Genomic DNA, 18,465 nt, shown 5'->3' with positions numbered 1-18,465 from the left:
AATATGCTCAGTAAAAAAAACGATAAGCTCTCCACAAAAAAAGAACTCAGTTTTGGTAAATAAAATAATCACAGATTTTTCTGATGTTTTCAATCCAAATCTGGGAACAATAGAGAACTGCAAGGTACTTTTCCACATGTCAAAAAATGCCATACCAATAGTTGCAAAACCACGTCCAGTTCCGTTTTCCTTAAGAAAAGCAGTAGAAATGGAACTACAACGTTTAGTAGACAGTAATGTACTATCACCTGTAAACACAAGTGAAGAACCTATCACATGGTCCTCACCAATAGTTATTGTGGTGAAACCTACAGGAGCAGTCCGGATATGTGCTGATTTTAAAACCACCATAAACAAGTTTATAAGTCCAGACAACTATCCCCTACCTAGGTTTGAAGAAATCACTTCAAAACTTACAGGAGGGAAAGAATTCACAATTATTGATTTGAAGGATGCATATCTACAAATGGAAGTTGATACTTCTGTACAAAAGTATCTCACTATTTCTACTCATAAAGGATTTTTCAGATATTCACGCCTTCCTTTTGGGATAAAAATAGCAACAGCAGCTTTTCAGTGTAAAATGGATCAAATCTTGGCTGGCTTGGAAGGCGTTGCATGTCTTTTAGACGATGTAATAATAACAGCTCCCACAAGATAAGAACACATTAACAAAGTCAGGGAAGTGTTAAAACGTTTTGAAAACAATGGACTTCGAGTACGAACCACAAAATGTAAATGGTTTGAGGAATCAGTAAACTATTTGGGACACAGAATAGATCAAACAGGTATACACCCCACAACTGAACACATCAAAGCCGTAGAAGATATGCCATCACCGAAAAATGTCAAAGAACTAAGATCCTTCTTGGGATCAATCAACTACTACAGTAAATTTGTTCCACATTTACAATCACTGTGTGTTCCGTTACACAAATTACTTCAAAAAGGAGCAAATTGGCACTGGGATAAAAAACATGAACAAATCGCTACAAAATTGAGACATTTATTAACAACATCAGATACAAAAGATCATCAGATACAATAGCAAAAGTTACAAACTATCTCCGAAGTGGTTGGACAACAGATACAAATGTAAACAAAGAACTACTACCATATTACAATAAACGAGAAAAACTATCATTTGAAAATGGCATACTTCTCTGGTCGGGTCGTTTAGTCATACCCACAAGATTAAGAACAAAAGTACTACAAATTCTTCATGAAGGTTATCCAGGAATTGTAGCAATGAAAGGAAAACACGATTCCAAGTATGGTGGCCTGGACTGGACAAAGATTTAGAGGAACATGTAAAACACTGCACCGCATGTCAAGAAAACAGAAACAGAGATGTTGAGATGCCACTTTTCTCATGGACTTTTCCAACAGAAGTGTGGTCTAGAATCCACATAGATTTCGCAGGACCATTTTTAGGGAAAATGTGGTTAGTCGTTGTAGATGCTAGATCGAAATGGCTTGAAGTAATACCCATGTCAACAACCACAACAAAATCCATGATCAATATATTACAAGATCTATTTTCTAAATTTGGCTACCCAAGAATAATTGTAAGTGACAACGGTCCTCAACTGACTTCGTATGAATTCCAAAATTTCTGCAAAGAACTGAACATAAAACATGCACGTATCACCCCATATCACCCAAAAAGCAATGGATTGGCGGAGCGTTGTGTACGAACGTTCAAAGAACATATGGGAATTTCAAAAGGAAGTACTGGCACCTTACAAGAAAAACTAAATAAATTTTTATTCACTTATAGAACATCCCCAAAGAGAGCAACAGGAAAAACACCTGCTTTTATGATGTTCGGTCGCGAGTTACGCTGCAAAATAGATCTATTACTACCAGATGTTAACGACAGAGTAGACGAAGAGTTAGTTAGACAAGGGAACAGCAAGCCGAGAGTCAACGCAAAGGTGTTCGGAGAGGGCGATGGCGTATGGGTACTAGACAGATCAGGCAAAGGCTACAAAAAAGGAAAAATCGTTAAAGTAAATGGACCATACTCATACCTAGTGAATGTTGAGGAAACAATGAGAAGATGCCACGCAGATCAACTGCGATATGCAGATTGAACTTAAGAAGAAAGGGGTAAGATGTAGTATACCAGAAACCAGATGTTATGCAAAACAGATGACATAAATCAGTTATAATATTTAATAGTTTGTTGATTGGAATCCACTCTATCCTACATGTTTTAATAGAGATTTCACACGTTGAGTATTAATCTTTGAGACTTATTTATTTCTAATATTCTACAGTGGGTGTGACAGAAAACCTGTTTTTATCGAAAAGGATCCCCAATCATACCTATCTTCTAATTTCCCTTTTAAGAGAAATTTTCTGCTGCTTCAATACAAACTGGAAGCATGACAAATAATTGAAAACTTGACAAACTGAAAACTTGATGTAATCAAATCTTAAAGAATTTAGAATTGGTCTATATCACCCTCGGTTAAGCAAGAATCTATATGCAAAATTTCAAGTTAATCATTCCAGTAATTCTGACGTGATAATGCGTCTAACATAATTTCCCTATACTTTACACCTGTATAGGCTACGTTTATAATCCAGTTCATTCTTCTATTATAGTATATTTATTTATTTAGCGTTTGGCAGTTACACGCAACACATATAAAGCTCATGAGTCTCAAATGTCTACATATATTCTCTACATTTCTTCAAGATGTTGTGTATTTTTTGGACAGGAGAACATAAGTTTGTCTGACCGCCGATATTTGCTAGTCCATTTAGCGTTACCCAATGTGCACCATGGAGGCGAACTAGTATTACACATATCTAAGTAAAAAACTGATTACTGGAACAATTTTAAGGTTGAAGGAGGTTAAAACTCAAATTTTCAATTTTCACAGAAAAAAAACATTTTGAGAATTATATTCACTAAAATACTATTCAACTGAAGAGTATCTAAGTTACTAATTGAACAAATCAAATCAATTTATTATAGTATAGAAGATAATAGATAGATGGATGGATGATCATTGTTATTTTACTAAAAGATAGAATAAGTTGAGTAGTTTCCCGTTCAGAGGGAGTTTTGACAACCCACAAAACTCATTTTTCATTTGAAGATATAACGAAAAGGTGTATATGACCTTATTTTTTGCTCAGCTTGCCAAAATACCCCTCATTCCAATATTAAAATTTTCGACTGATACTTTACAGTGAGTCAGTCATTCTATCAGGGCACGAATAATTTTGAAATTTGAATTAAATAAAAATGGAAGAATATAATTTCTTGATGTAAATAACAACACCTTCATTCAAAGACATATTAACTGCATGCGTTTTCATAATGCCGATACAGCACTGATTAAACTGTAGACGTTTATTTAGCACTCTGTCTCAAAAATTGTTCTAGCTGAAACATGTATAATCCATGCCACGTGTAGGCCTAAACATTGCATCAGGAAAACGAAGTTTCTAAACTATGTTTTTCAGGTAGAAAGTTATATAGAAACAGATGTTCCTTTTTTAATTTCGACCATATGATTTGGTGATTTTTTAATGAAATCTAATGTATCATTAATGAAATTTAAACATCAATTCTGAAAAATCCACAAGGAAAATTGAAATTTAGGCTTCCAGGTGCAAGAGATTGATATTTTTAGAATCTATGTGCAAAATTTGGAGATCTAAATCATTCCCGTTTTTCCGGTATGCAATCTACAAGTTGACATATTTTAATGCGAACAAATGAACACACGAACAAACACAACCCTTCTCTCTCTTTCTATATAGATTATTACAGATCATTGTAATGATTTTATATTGATAAATAAAAGTTTGATTGATTGTATACCCATACTTGTTTTCTAGAGCTAAGTCCTATCAACTTCTATTAACTAGAAGTATGCGTGAGACAAGCAGATGATAATCCAACTTTTGTATTGAAATCTCTGGAACGTTATGCTGTTCCAATATAAAATAAATATATTATTACCTATTGGAGTAGGTACTAATTATAATAATTGGAATACACCAAATAATATAGTGAATGATAAAACTGGAATGAAACTAGATGAAACTGAAACTGGTGAATAGCCTACTCATGAAGCTAAACTGCCGCTCCGCTCGGCTCAGACATGTCTGAGGAATCAGATTAATAGTCCAGGCAACGGAGATAAAAAAAATACCAAATAGGAGAAAAAAATCATGTATGAGCCAAAATTGGTACAGTTGTGAGGGGAGGCTTCTTAAACAACATACTAAAAGTACTGGCAGAATCCAAAGTCAGGGCAGTGGACTGTAAATGATAATTGATATCAATACCTACAAAATAAATCTCTGGATTCTGTGCATAAAAAACTAATAGCATGAAGTGCTGGGAGTATGCCAATAAAAGACAGAATGAGTAAACAAAGTTGAGATTTAATATCAACGAAATAATAGGCGGATGGCCACATACAAAAACAAATGAATGGAAATTGAATCGAATAAAAATCTTTAGCTGAATTTATCACAATATGGAATAAAACTGTAAGAAAAGAAATAATTACAAAATTTTGAATGAATGTAAATTAATGATACTAATGACCATTGAAGACTGACAACAATTGATAAGGTAATGTCAATGACACCTGAATTGAAAATAGAAAATTTTAAATGATACAATAAAGTTAATGTTGAAAAATTCAATGTTACACAAGTTCAGGATCAACGTTACATACATTGAAATGAATTGCATGTATTGAATGACATTAACACAAGTAAATCAGCAATAACAATGCTCTATATATTGAAATAAATGAATGTCTTGATTGACACTAGTACAAATAACCTTAGAGTACCTAATTGAATGTCTCGGTCGACATTAATACAAGTAAGTAAGTTCAGAAATGAAAATGCCTTGGTCGACATTAACATAAGTAAGTTCCAAAATCAATGTCATACACATTGAAATAGGCGTCGGTGGCCTTAAGATAACGCTTGTAAGCCAAGGGTAGCTATCAAATACAATGAAACAATTATTAATGTTGAGTACATTAATAGAGGCGACATAGGCCTTCAATGAAAACACTTGTAAGCCAAGGGTAGCTATCAAATACAATTAAATAATTATTAATGTTGAGTACATTAATAGAGGCGACATGGGCCTTCAATGATTTGAATGTCAAGTTAGACATCAATACAAATAATTCAGATATGAAAATATTAATTTGAGGTTAGAAATTGAAATGCTTCACAAATAAGCCAACTGATAATTGAAGACGATAAGATGCTCAATAATACAATTATTATAACCTTGAAATAACATAGGACAGTGCTCTCAATGAGACATACACTGTAACATATTGAATTCATGTACATAGGCTCGATTGCTGAATAAGTACTGACAATTAAATGTTTTTAATTGCCATAAAAGCTGAATAATAGCTACAAAAATAATATGAATTGATATTGAATTGTTTGAATACAGAATAAATTAGGAATAGAGAATAAACGTGGTCCAGTTTCGACATGCTGTTAATTTTTTCATGAACAATTATGCAATACATGAGTAAAAAATGAAAATTGAATAAAAAGATTCACGTAACCTGTGTTAAATTTTGAAGAAAGAGATGCGGCCAGGCAGACAGGCAAGGAATCCACGGTACCCCAAGAAACGTTCAGCAAGCGAGGACACGATGGCCACGCGATGACAAAATGGAAGCATCAAACACAGCAGAAAATTCCCTCAATGGGAATGTTAGCAGGAACAAATTTCAATTTTTTTTCAAATTTCAAATTCAAATTTATTCACACTCATAAATACATATACAGAAACCAGATAGAGTCTAGCTTGACAAATACAACAATAATCCATCTAAAATTTAATAATAGATTGTAAGTAATAGTATATAATATAATAATATATAATATAATATTAATATAATATTTATGTGAACAATAACTGCTCACAAAGTGCTTCATGAAGCACTTGTCCGTGAGCAGGAGTTGAGGTTTAATCAGATATAGGAGGAGAAAAAAGCCTACACACACACACACACACACACACACACACACACACACACACAAACACACACACATTCAATCACCATCATCAAGTAATTTTATTGATTGATTGTAGCATTTCCTCTCTTTAAATATACTTATATTATGAAATGTAGTTAAAATTGCGAAAAAATGGGAGGAAGAATCACCAGTATAATTTTTTTCAACATAATTTGAAAAAAAATGAGGAAAAAATGAAAAATAAAAGACATAACAGCGATAAATAAAACAATGTTTGCAGATCAAAGCTCAAAGCAAAATATAACTTTAAAGGATACAGAAGTAACTATAGTAAAAAGACCATACTACACTGAAATTCATATTCAATAATGGATTAGATATTAGCACCATGTGTTTCTCAGCTTACTACTTCGAATAAGTCTTCTACTTCTAATGGTGAATGAAGCCATAGCCAACTCTTCGTCTGTTTTAGGAATTTCTTGAGATTCTGTAGCTTTCTAATCTCATCTGGGAGAATATTGAAGAATTTAGGTCCAAGGAATAAAAAGCATCTCTGGAAGGTAGTGCTATTTGGTTTGGGGAGTCTGATTAGCATCCTTGTAGTTTGCCTAGTTATCTGCTGATTTTGTTCAAGATTCCCCATTTGATTCCTATCCCCACTCATTTTATGAAACAAAGATAAAACTTTCAGTACAAACATGTATCTGAAAGGTAGAATTCCAAAAAACCTGAATATTGGGAAAGTATGCGTTCGTCTATTAGCTCCAAACATTATTCTAACAATTGATTTTTGTAGGACTATAAGATTTTTAAAATGAGACATGAAGGTAGATGCATAACATGAGATTCCGTATTCCAGCCTACTATTGAAGAAAGAGAAAAACATTATACGAAGAATATTTACAGGGAAGAATTGACGCAGTTGATAGAAAGTCCTAACCAAGTATAAGAGGTACCCTTTTACTTTATTCACATGCAAATCCCAATTCAGACTTTGATCCAATATTAGCCCAAGATATTTAATAGAGTCAGATTGTTGAATTTCCTCACAGTCACAACTCACAGATCTGCAACCAACCTGATGATACCTGACAGGATCAGTGGAACTAAATGGTGATGATAATGAAAAGTTTATATAGGAAGTCTTGCTCGCATTTAGTGCTAGTTTGTTACAGTTGAACCAGCATCGCAAATCAAACAAATCCAGCTGCATCACTTCATGCAGTTCTTCTTCATTTTTAGCAGAATAAACTAGGGCTGTGTCATCGAAAAAAGATGTAATTGATCCAAAAAATGTGTGGGAAAACAAATCATTTATGTAGACTAAAAACAATATGGGGCCCAAAACAGATCCTTGTGGAACGCCATATTTAACTGTTGTCAGCTCACTATCACAACCCGAAATATACACATACTGCGTTCTATCCATCAAGTATGAGTTTAACCACATGTTGGTAACACCACGGACACCAGCAGCATGAAGCTTATTCAACAAGGTGCTGTGTTCAACTGTGTCGAAAGCCTTTTGGATGTCCAAGAATAGACCAGATGTTCTATTTTTATGTGATGTGTTGATGCTGTGATAAATATCTGACATAAACTTATATAATGCCTGTTCTGTGTTCAAGCCCTCCTGAAATCCAAATTGGTTTCTATTAAAATAGTTCACTTTATTGAAAAAGCTCATTAATCTTTTCTTAAAAAGTTTCTCTAGAATTTTTGAGAACACTGAAAGCAGTGAGATGGGTCTATAATTTGAAATTTCTCTATTCAATCCACTCTTAAAAATAGGTATTACCTTAGCTGTTTTTAGATTTGATGGGAAATTTGGGAGATTTGATGGGCCATTCAAAAAGCTGGCATTAAAAATGTGACAAAGAACAGGAACAATAGCATTAGCTATAGATTTTATTAAACTGGAGGAAATATTATCAGGACCTGGAGATTTTCCATTTTTCAATTTATTTATCTCAGTTAGTAGTTCTTGATAGCTAATAGGATTTAAGAAAGAAGAATTTTTGATAAAATCACTTTCAAATTTTCTATCATGATTTTCTCTCATGGATTCATCTGGGTCATGTATTGAAGAAACTATTTCATCAGATATATTTATGAAGTATTCATTGAATTTGTTAGCCAGAACGTTTCCATCTGTTATTAGATTATCTCCACAATGCAGATGGATCGACTTTCGTTTGGAAACTGATTTACTGCAATGATTATTTATAATTTCCCATTGTTTTTTTACAGGAAAAGTATTCAAGTTGGAATAAAATTTAATCTTTTGATTTTTTATTAATTTATTTATGTTATTTTTTGCAGCCAAGTACTTAGCTTTTAATCTCTCATTTTGGGGAGATTTTCTATGCGTTTTATAGAGTTTATCTCTATGCTTAATTGCTAGGCAGAGCCCATCTGTCATCCACGGTTTTACACGCTTAACATTTTTGACAAGCCTCTGGCTTGAACGAGTGCACTGCTTTATATACGCCAGCAGACTATCCATGAACACAGAAAACTTATCATCAACACTGTCGCAAGCATATAAGTCACACCAATTATGCTCCATCAACAAGTCCGTCAATTTTTTGACATTGATGATATCTTTGACTATGGGAGTAGCATGACCGGTCCGTTCTCCAGACACAGACAATGAAGCCGATATAGCTCTATGATCAGTAATCAGCGATTCAATGACTGAACTCTGAATTATTTTCCTGTTAAACTTGGATTTATAAAAGATGTGATCAATGCAGCTTGAGCTAAGGTTTGTTACACGAGTATCTACATCTATCAGTGATTGGTAGCCATTGAAATGCATGATTTCCATGTAATCAAAAGCCCCAGCACTACTCAAGTCATTTATATTAATGTTAATGTCTCCAAGAATCATTGAGTCACCTTCATATCCTAGATTCTCCAGAAAATGGATCAAACTATTCAGGAAAACATCTAATCCAACAGAGTGCCATCTGTACAAACTCAATAATCGAAATTTGAAGTTGGATTTTTTCAGAGTGAGTAAAATAGAATCGGCTCCATCAATCCGTGATTCATCTCGCGAACAAGCAAAACCTCTGCTAGACGAAACAAATATCATGATACCTGATGCTCTACTTATATCACTGCCAGTGGAGTAATTATCATATCCATCAATAATATAAGGGTTTGCATCATTTATCAGTTGGAACCATGTTTCTGATAGGACAATTATATCAGGCTTCACTTTCCAACAGTTTATGTACAGTAAAAAGGAATCAAAGTTTCTGTTCAGACTACAAATATTTTGATGCAAAACTGTAATATTATCACCGCATGTTAGAAAACACGAGTTAACCCTGGTGATATCCTCCACAAATTCACATGCATTAATCATTTAGAATTTTTTCTTCCAACCAATATATTATGGAGAAGGTAATGCTCAATGCTAAAATGTAATACGGAATCAATTATAATGGCACACATTCGTACAACATTCATACAAAGAAAATAAAAAAGATTAAAGAAAAGAGAATTGTTCGAGTACTCATAGATTAAGGAATCATTTCGTAATAAACAGAAAGAGAGAATATCTTTCATATCGTTTTCAGAAAGAAAAGCAGTACTGACATGCCAGCCTACCGAAGTTAAGGGTGGGTACATAACAAAAAAAAAAATAGATAGCCTACCTACTGTAGTTCACATTCAGATTATTTAAAAACGTTAGCATACCTAACATGTAGAACTCCAAACAAATAATTCGAATTCCAAGTTGTGGAATTTTCAGATCGATTTCCAAACAGTAGAGATGATGAAATTGAAAGTCTGAGTTTCAAGTGGTGAAGCCATGTTGTTAAAAAAAATGGTGAGAGACACCAACACAATACTATGGAACTTTGACAAAGTCTATCAGTGTAAATACACGAAGAAATTGATAAATAATTGAATCACAGTTGATGAATACATTTGAAGAATTCATTTGAAGGAATATTTCACATTTAAAACGTTCAGTAATCCAGATGAATTTGAATGAAGAAAGGTAGACCAGAAGCGAATGTGCACTCACCAACTAGACGTGATCAAAAGACGAGAAGGCAAGCCAATGCTCTACCAACAAAGGAGAAGATGGAAATGCCCAACACGTATGCGAACATTCGCGACAATTTGATGAAAAAGTAGCAAATATCTTGAAAGTAAGATGCCTAAAGGACGAAATAAAATACCAAAAATTGAATAATAAAAATATTAAAATTGAAACGACGAATAATATTAGAAAACACAATCTTTAATATGACTGTGACGTGTAACTGTGACTGTGACATCACCGGACAGTGCAAACAGACAGAATAACGACAACGTAGTAACGGAACGAGTATCGAAGTGGAACTTTTCCAATAAATGCTTTGTCAGATTTTTCAAGTACTGACCGGTGGTGGTAGAGCTATGGGTGGGAGGGGGGTGTCTAAAGGTGCATTTTTACGTTTTTTTGTAAATAACTCAGAAACTATGGCCTCCAGGAGAAAGGTTGTCATTAGTAGATTCGAACTACGTAAAATTCTCTACAAAAAAGGTCCCATGCACTTTTTTTGATAGGATCAATGATAGTGGAGATATAAAATGAACAAAATAGGGAAAAATATTCATTGTACAAAATTACTATAGTTTATGGTTACAAAATCTACTTATACTACTACAAATAATAATAATACTTTGTGGAGTTTTTAATACCGGTTTGTGTGAGTAATCCTAGTGGATGTATGGAGGGCTTAAAGTCAAGATCAAAAGTCAGTACTTTTAGTATGTTGTTTAAGAAGCCTCCCTCTACAACTGTACCAATTTTGGCATATACATGAAATTTTTCCCCTATTATATTACGTCTTCATTGCCTGGGCTATAACCAACTGGGTTGATCTTTTGTCTGTATGCTAGGCGGACCTATGCCGACCATTGCTGGAAGGAAGCGGTTACTGCAGCCGCTCACATTCCCACCAATGCTGCTATTATTTTGCTGTCTCAGCGCCTAGTCAGAATCAGCCAAGCATCCAGCCTGCACTGCGGAGCAAGGTCTAGAGCCATTTTCGAGATCTAGTGACATATAAACATAAAAACATAATATCGACACTGAGCTCCGCTCCAGAGTACAAAAGCATAAAAGCATAGTACAAATTTATGAATTTATTATCTTATTTATTGATATACAGAACACAATTCTTCTAATTGATTGAGGAAGGACCAACAGGCACAGCTCGAAACTGTTTCTTCCCTGAACTGTCATGTATACACTATAAATATGGTTGTCCTTTTGAATTCCAATTTTAAGTCCAAACATTTGAAAACAGGAAAGTTCGAATTCACATTTTCCACAAACCAAATTTAATAACAAAATACACTCACTAATCACTTAGAACTGTAATAGTATATTTCGCACCTAGAGCAGAAAATGAGATTTTTCCAGCTCGAAATCGGTTTTCAAGTCCGAGGCCGTAGGCCGAGGACTAGAAAAGATTGAGAGCTGGAAAAACATTTTTGCCCGTGGTGTGAACGATATTTTTCGCCACACTACTGGTATTGCTGACAAAATAAATAAAGAATACAAAATGAAGAATACTCGTTAAGCTATCATACCTATCTCTTGATTTTAGTGGTAGAAGATTTGCAGTCAGGATTTCAGATTCTTTTAAAATTTCACTTGGAATACCACAGTCATCTTCAAGCATTTTTGAAAATTCAGAATGCACTAATCAACAATAAATAATTGAATAAAACTGGTTGCGAAGCGAATTAGTTTGATTCGAAACTGGAACTGAAATCATGGTGACTTCAACTGATGATGAAAGTGGACACTCGCCTGATCTAGCGGATGACTTATTAACTACTTCCATGAGCGGCTGGAAAGAGACAACTTTCTGGCCTAGACCGGAAAAGAAACCATTTTCTGACGTCGTCTGCAAACAAGGTCTTTCAGATCTACGTAGGGACTGGAAAACAGCTGCTTTCTGTGCAGTGTGGCGAAAAATAATGATTACGGTAACTTTGAAAATGTTGATATAGGTAGGCCTACTTCAATTTGAATTAGAAAATAATGAATCTTGAAAAATCATATCCTTGGTCATGTCAACAAATCAGATAATGTTGATCAAGTCGGCTTAACTGCCAGATAATACTTCTCATGAGATCCACTGATTGATTGCTGTTTGGGCCAAACTCGGTGTTTAGCCAAAGTTCTGCATTCAGACATTATATCGCAATTACTTACGCATTTAGTTGTCAGTTGTCACTCTTGCTAATGGAGCTCGTGACATGCCTACTTCCTTATCAAGTCGATCACTATAGTCACAGTCGTCATTATGCCAGACCCCTATCACAGGTTGATGTAGGGACGTTCCGATACTTTCGATACTTACTGGTATCGATACTTTGCTTTCGATACCGGTGGTATCGGTATCGGTATCGAATGATTCGATACTTTACTGGTATCGATACGCAAGTTGGAGTATCGAAACAGTATCGAATGGCGAAATGGGTAAAAAAGTAGTTCACTTCAATTAATGACATAATCATAAATAAATTTTTATATAAATTTTAGAAGATTATAAGGATTAATATAGATGAAAATTATAGTACTGATTCGTATTTGCCCAGTGTAGCAGTTACCAGACATTATGACATCACTAATAACAAACAGTACATAACTGACTCAAGCTCAGTCAATATTGGTTCAAAAATTATCAATTTGATCTACTATAAAGACCACATTTATAATTCTTGAACAAATATTCCTACAATTTGAAATCAAATTGATAATTTTTGAACACATATTGACTGAGCTTGAGTCATTTACCCATCTTTAGGGACGTTCCAGTTCCGATACCACCATTCTTTCGATTGGTATTGGAAGGAGGGTATCGATATTAGTAAAGTATCGAAAGAAACGTATTGATACCCTTATTGACCAAGCTGGAGTCATTTTCCCATTTTGCCAGAGGGTCTTCTTTGTTTCGACAGACTATTGAGACTATACTTGATAGATTGCAGATAGTAGATAAGTATTTTAGTTGGTAATTCCGATACTTAATGCTCACTCGATGCTTGTGGTATCGGTATCGATACTTTTATTTCGATACTCGTGGTATCGATACTTTTCTTTCGATATTTTACTAATATCGATACCCTCCTTTCGATACCGATTCGATAACAAGTATGGAAAGAATGACGGTATCGGAACGTCCCTAGGTTGATGCACTAATGTAAATGTAATGGTGATGCGGGTAATGTTGCGCTAAATGGGTGACCAGCAGTGTTGAGTGGGTGTGGAGGGTGGTAAAGTGGGTCACTAACAGTTAGTTCTTCAACTCGCTACGAGAGATCAGTACCATCGACAGGCCTTCCCCACTAATTCAGAAATCCCCCTCCAACAGTTGTAGTACTCTGTCACCTCCTCCCCTTGCTCTGCTATTGTCATTCCACATCCACATTCAACAAAATAAAAACAAGTCACGATTGGCAATTATCCAATATTACTAGTAGATGATCGGCTTGCTCTGCTCTGCTGTCTTTTCAATTTTATGAAGCGCATACGCACACAAGCATACACCATACAGTGAATCACACACTAGCTAGTACAGTAACTTCTCAGTTCTCAGAGAGGAGAAAGGAAAATAAAAAATATATTTTCTGTGTGATACTACACAGTACTCCATAATTTCCCTCTGAGTGTTATCTCATGCTGCTAATATCAACATAAAAGCTGTTGTTCCTTTCCCAATATAATTCATAATAAGTTTGGAATTATTTTATTTCTATGAATGCATAAATTAATAAATAAACGAGTCAATTCTATTACACATTGACAATTACGGTAATCTGATAATGAGATCCTTCCAGATTAATTTTTATCAATGATTATATGAGGCTCCATCAATTATTGTTATACTTTTTTCAATTCAAAGTGAAACTTCAAATCAAATAATTTATTATTAAATCACCATACCATCTATTCATATGATTAGTCCATTAATAAAAATTAAAGTCAATTAAAATTATTCTTTATATCTTGTGGATTGATTGTAACTTACTGGAAACTGGGTGTACAGAAAAAAATATTTCATGCTTTTTTCTATTTGACTACTTGCTAGACAGCCATATTTATTTCTAAGTACAAAATTCATAAACTCAAATTATGAATAGATCACGAAGAAAACAGAAACCTCCATAATTTATTTCCTTTCAATAATATATTTCATAGTAAAGAAATATAAAGTAATAAATTTGTTGACAGTGTGTGATATAATATATCCCAGAATGAAAATTCAATTTAATTCAATGGAATTGATGAATGCAAATTATATAAAAATCTGCATAATAAATAATTTACACATTCTATGAAACTTATTTAGTAATAGGCTATATCAAATAATAAATAGTCTATTATTTTTGCAATTACTATAACCTACTATTAGCTATCACTATATGAAAAATTACTAATAACTACTGATACTATTCTAGCATATTATGATAATATACGGTTAAAAGAATTTATCTTTTTTCTATCTGTATGAACTTGTGACCCCCATGGTTCAGAGAACTAGCTCAAGAACTGTTTCGCATTGTAATCTTTGAAACCCTCAACTTTTGATTATACAGAGTTTATGAAAATTAATAAAGCTGCTAAATATTTCTCTTACAATAATAATTTGACAGCAGTTTCCATTGGGAATGTTATTTGAAATGAAAAATTACTCTAAAAATATTACTCTGTCGCTTCAACATCTTTGACACTCATATGGATCCAAAATCATTTTTTTTAATGTCTGATACATGATTTCGATACATATAGTTCCAAGAGAAAATAAATAGCCAAAACCGCAAATTGATAATTATATCAACCCATATCATTTTGTTGATACAAAAGTTGTAAAGTATAAAGAACCAGCTAAAATCATATGTCAGCGTGTGTGATAGCTCCCAAATCAATGTTAGTAGACAGTCTACCAACTTTGCTCCCAGATGATGTTACGAATGAGTGAATGGAACAGTAGTAATTGCATGCAAAGAATTCTTCAGCTGACCAAATGATAGATCATAACAATTTTTTTCTTATGCACTTTCAATGTTATTTTTATATCCTGAAAAAGGACGAAAGAGTGAGTCAATTTGTTGTCCAACAAACTTGACCTGTAAAAGGGTTTGGAGAATACGTGTTCATAATTCGAGAGGATTGATCAATTCTTTCTAAAGTTATTGTAGAACATACAAGCAGACGGACAACGACTTTGTCCTTCAGTAAGTCAAAAGTTAAAACTCACGCCAGTTCAATAATTAGTCCATACAAAACCACTATAAATGAACAAAATATATTTACTAAGCTTAATTTATCATGAATACCAATAGAATATATGAGCCCAAAGTTAAACAATAATATTCAACATTCCACAATAACATCTATATTCACAACAAGAATGGAAAATACTTCGAAATTCATCAGTCCTTCAATGTTACGAAAAGCAATACTATGAAAATGAAAATACAGTCGAACCTCTGTATAACGAAGTCGATTATCCCGAGAAAAAATTCGCTGCTGAGAGGTATTCGTTATTGAGAGGTTCTGTCAAGAAAACTGCCACGATCCTATGGATCTTATAATATCGTATCACGGCGGTAAATAAATTAATAAGTCATTACAAAGGAATATTTGCCATTCTACAAGATACAACAATGCAAATGAAAAAAATTAATATTTCATGCGACTCATCCAAGAAGGCCAAAGCCTGTGTTTGGATGGGAGTCTGTACTATATAAATAAATGAAATTAATGAAATATGAAAAGAAAGAGTTTGATCAAGAGATAATAGATCTTTGTAGACAGTATGTACTGTAAATCCAGGACATTGACGTCTGTTACAAATAAATATATAATAATCAAGAAGTATCGAAATTCTTGGAGTAATAATGGATAGAGCTGTATTAGATGATACCAGAATATAGAGCTTTACTAGAATAGGATTGGAAAATATGAATCTCTGCTGAGCTAGGGATTGATTTTAACTTTCAAAATTCCGTTAAGAATATGAGACTAATTATTAAGTTTAAGTGTTACATTTTAAACTCAGATAAATGAGCTACATCAAGAAAATTATACTAATCATCAGCAGGTAAACAATATTACATTTAGTACTACAAATTGTTGGTGCAATACTTCTAACTTAATCTATATGTACTAATAATAATTAGGTGCATGTTTGTAATGATATGATAGATGTGACCTATATCAAAATAATAGAGAAGATGCTGGCTTTTTAATTTATGCAGGCTTAAAAGAAAAATTTTTCAAGTAATGCTTATAAATATTATTACTAAAATACTATACATTAAAAATATGTAAAGACAACAGGATCGAGATTAAATCATTAATCACTGATAAATAGAGGTGATTATGGAATCAATATGTTCCCTACCGATCTCTCTTAACCACCTTTTAACGTTCCTCTTGTAAATAAGAAGAGTGCAGTCGTCATAATTACGGAGTATAGGAGGAATATTCCTGTACAAGATGTGAGCTATATAGTGCGTGTTGGTTGTTGAATGAGTTCTTATTAATCTTGGGATTTCTATGCCTAAAGAATTAGCTGAGCGTGTAGAACGGTCATGCGTTATTCTTTTGAATATATTATTACTGTGCCCATGCATGTAAAGGAGTAAATTCTTGACGAAAAGTTGTCTTATGTCTAGGACATTAAAATCGTCATATATTTCATTAGTAGGAGTACGAATAGGTTACTCAAGGCAGTTTTTATTATTTGTTTCTGAGTAATGATTAAAGGGTTGAGAATTGATTTAAAAGCACCTCCATAAGCCAAAATACCCGACGATATTATAGATTGGACGTATGAAAAATAGATATTTCTCAGTTCATCTTTAGATAAAATTTGACGTAGATTGAGGAAAATGTAGATAGATCTTCGTATTTTATTTTTTAATTGTATTATATGTTCCGACCATTTTAATTTGTCATCAACTATTACACCTAAATACTTGTATGAGCTAACTCTCTCAATGGACTCACATTGACATTGCATATTATTTGGGTTTGTACAAGAATGTAATACTATTGAATCTACTGATGGCTCCTGAATTTTTCTTAATGATATCTCTATAAATTTAGATTTTCCTATATTAAGAGTTAAGATATTTTGGTCGAACCATGCCTTGAGTAAGTGGAGATCGCGGGATGCTTTCTGGTACATTTCCTCTTTATTTCTACCATAAACATGCAGAGCCGTGTCATCAGCAAACAGAAATAGATTTCCAGTGAGAGGAAGTTTTGCCAGGTTATTTATATAAATGAGAAACAATAAAGGTCCCAATGTGCTGCCTTGCACCACCCCATAATCTATCGAATTCAATTCACTCTCAACGCCCATTATTTGCACAGCCTGTTTCCTGTCCGTTAAATAGCTTTCAAACCAGCTGTAAGATTTATTTCTAATGCCAATGATCTCCAATTTTCTCATCAGCTTTAATCTATCAACTGTATCGAAGGCTTTAGCTAAGTCGAGGAAAATTATACAGTTATTTAGATTATCATTCAGTGAGCAGTTAACTTCCCTTGTTAAATTAAAGAGAGCATCTGATATATTTTTGTTATTTCTGAATCCAAATTGTCTTTCCGTTAAAATGTTATTATTTTCAATATAGGAACTCAACTGTGACTTTACTATTTTCTCCAAGATTTTTGAAAAAATACTTAAAAGAGATATTGGTCTGTAGTTATTTTTTTGAGATTTGTCACCATTTTTGTGCAAAGGAAAAACTCTAGCTATTTTGAAACTATCAGGAAATATACCTTGTTCAATACTTAAATTATAAATGTGTTTCAGAGGAGTTAAAAAAATTGTATGTTTTGTTTGAAGAATCTAGTAGGAATATTGTCGTATCCTGGCGCAGACATGCCTCTCAGTTTTGAGGTAAATTGAATAATCTCGATTTCACTAACGGGTTTCATTGTAAAATTCGAATCAAGACGGTAGTTTTCATCATTCAAAACTGGTGGTTTTGTAGAATCTACAGCGCGGGCTAAATTCTCCCCAACACGTGAAAAGTAATCATTAAAATCCTGAGCTACAGCCTTGATTTTCTCTAGTGGAGAAATGGAGCTATCATGAGCTGGCTCGAACTGTTCAAGAGGAAAACCATCTTTCTTATTGCTTCTGCCTGAAATTTCATTTATAATGCACCAGAACTTTTTAGGATCTCCACCACTCTCATTTATTCTATCTTTATAGTATTGATTTTTGCTTATTCTTAATAAATTATTTAGTCTATTCCTATAGTTTTTATAATGAGTTAATAATTCTCTATTGAAAGGTTGTTTTCTGGTTTGTTTATACAATTTATCTCTTTCCCTAATAGATCGAACTAAGCCTTCGGTTATCCAGGGTTTAATTTTTTTGAAACGAGAATTCCTTTGAAGAACTGGTTTTTTTGATTCAT

The 18,465-nt window shown here is 33.4% G+C and overlaps 1 protein-coding gene across 1 annotated transcript in view; it reads left to right on the top strand.

Annotated features, from left to right (window-relative positions):
• The window catches only part of LOC111044827 (serine/arginine repetitive matrix protein 1), a 165,686-nt gene extending 154,326 nt beyond the window's left edge, over positions 1–11,360 (top strand). Inside the window, exon 7 of the mRNA XM_039440711.1 lies at positions 10,906–11,360. Within this exon, the coding sequence (XP_039296645.1) occupies positions 10,906–11,000 (95 nt within the window). The 3' untranslated portion in view covers positions 11,001–11,360. The remainder of the gene's footprint in view (positions 1–10,905) is intronic.
• The last annotated feature ends 7,105 nt before the right edge of the window (positions 11,361–18,465 follow it).

Source organism: Nilaparvata lugens, chromosome 14 (genome assembly GCF_014356525.2).
Source record: "Nilaparvata lugens isolate BPH chromosome 14, ASM1435652v1, whole genome shotgun sequence".
NCBI lineage: Eukaryota > Metazoa > Arthropoda > Insecta > Hemiptera > Delphacidae > Nilaparvata > Nilaparvata lugens.
The sequence above is the reverse complement of the archived record's forward strand: the minus strand, read 5'-3'. Positions and strand labels throughout refer to the sequence as shown.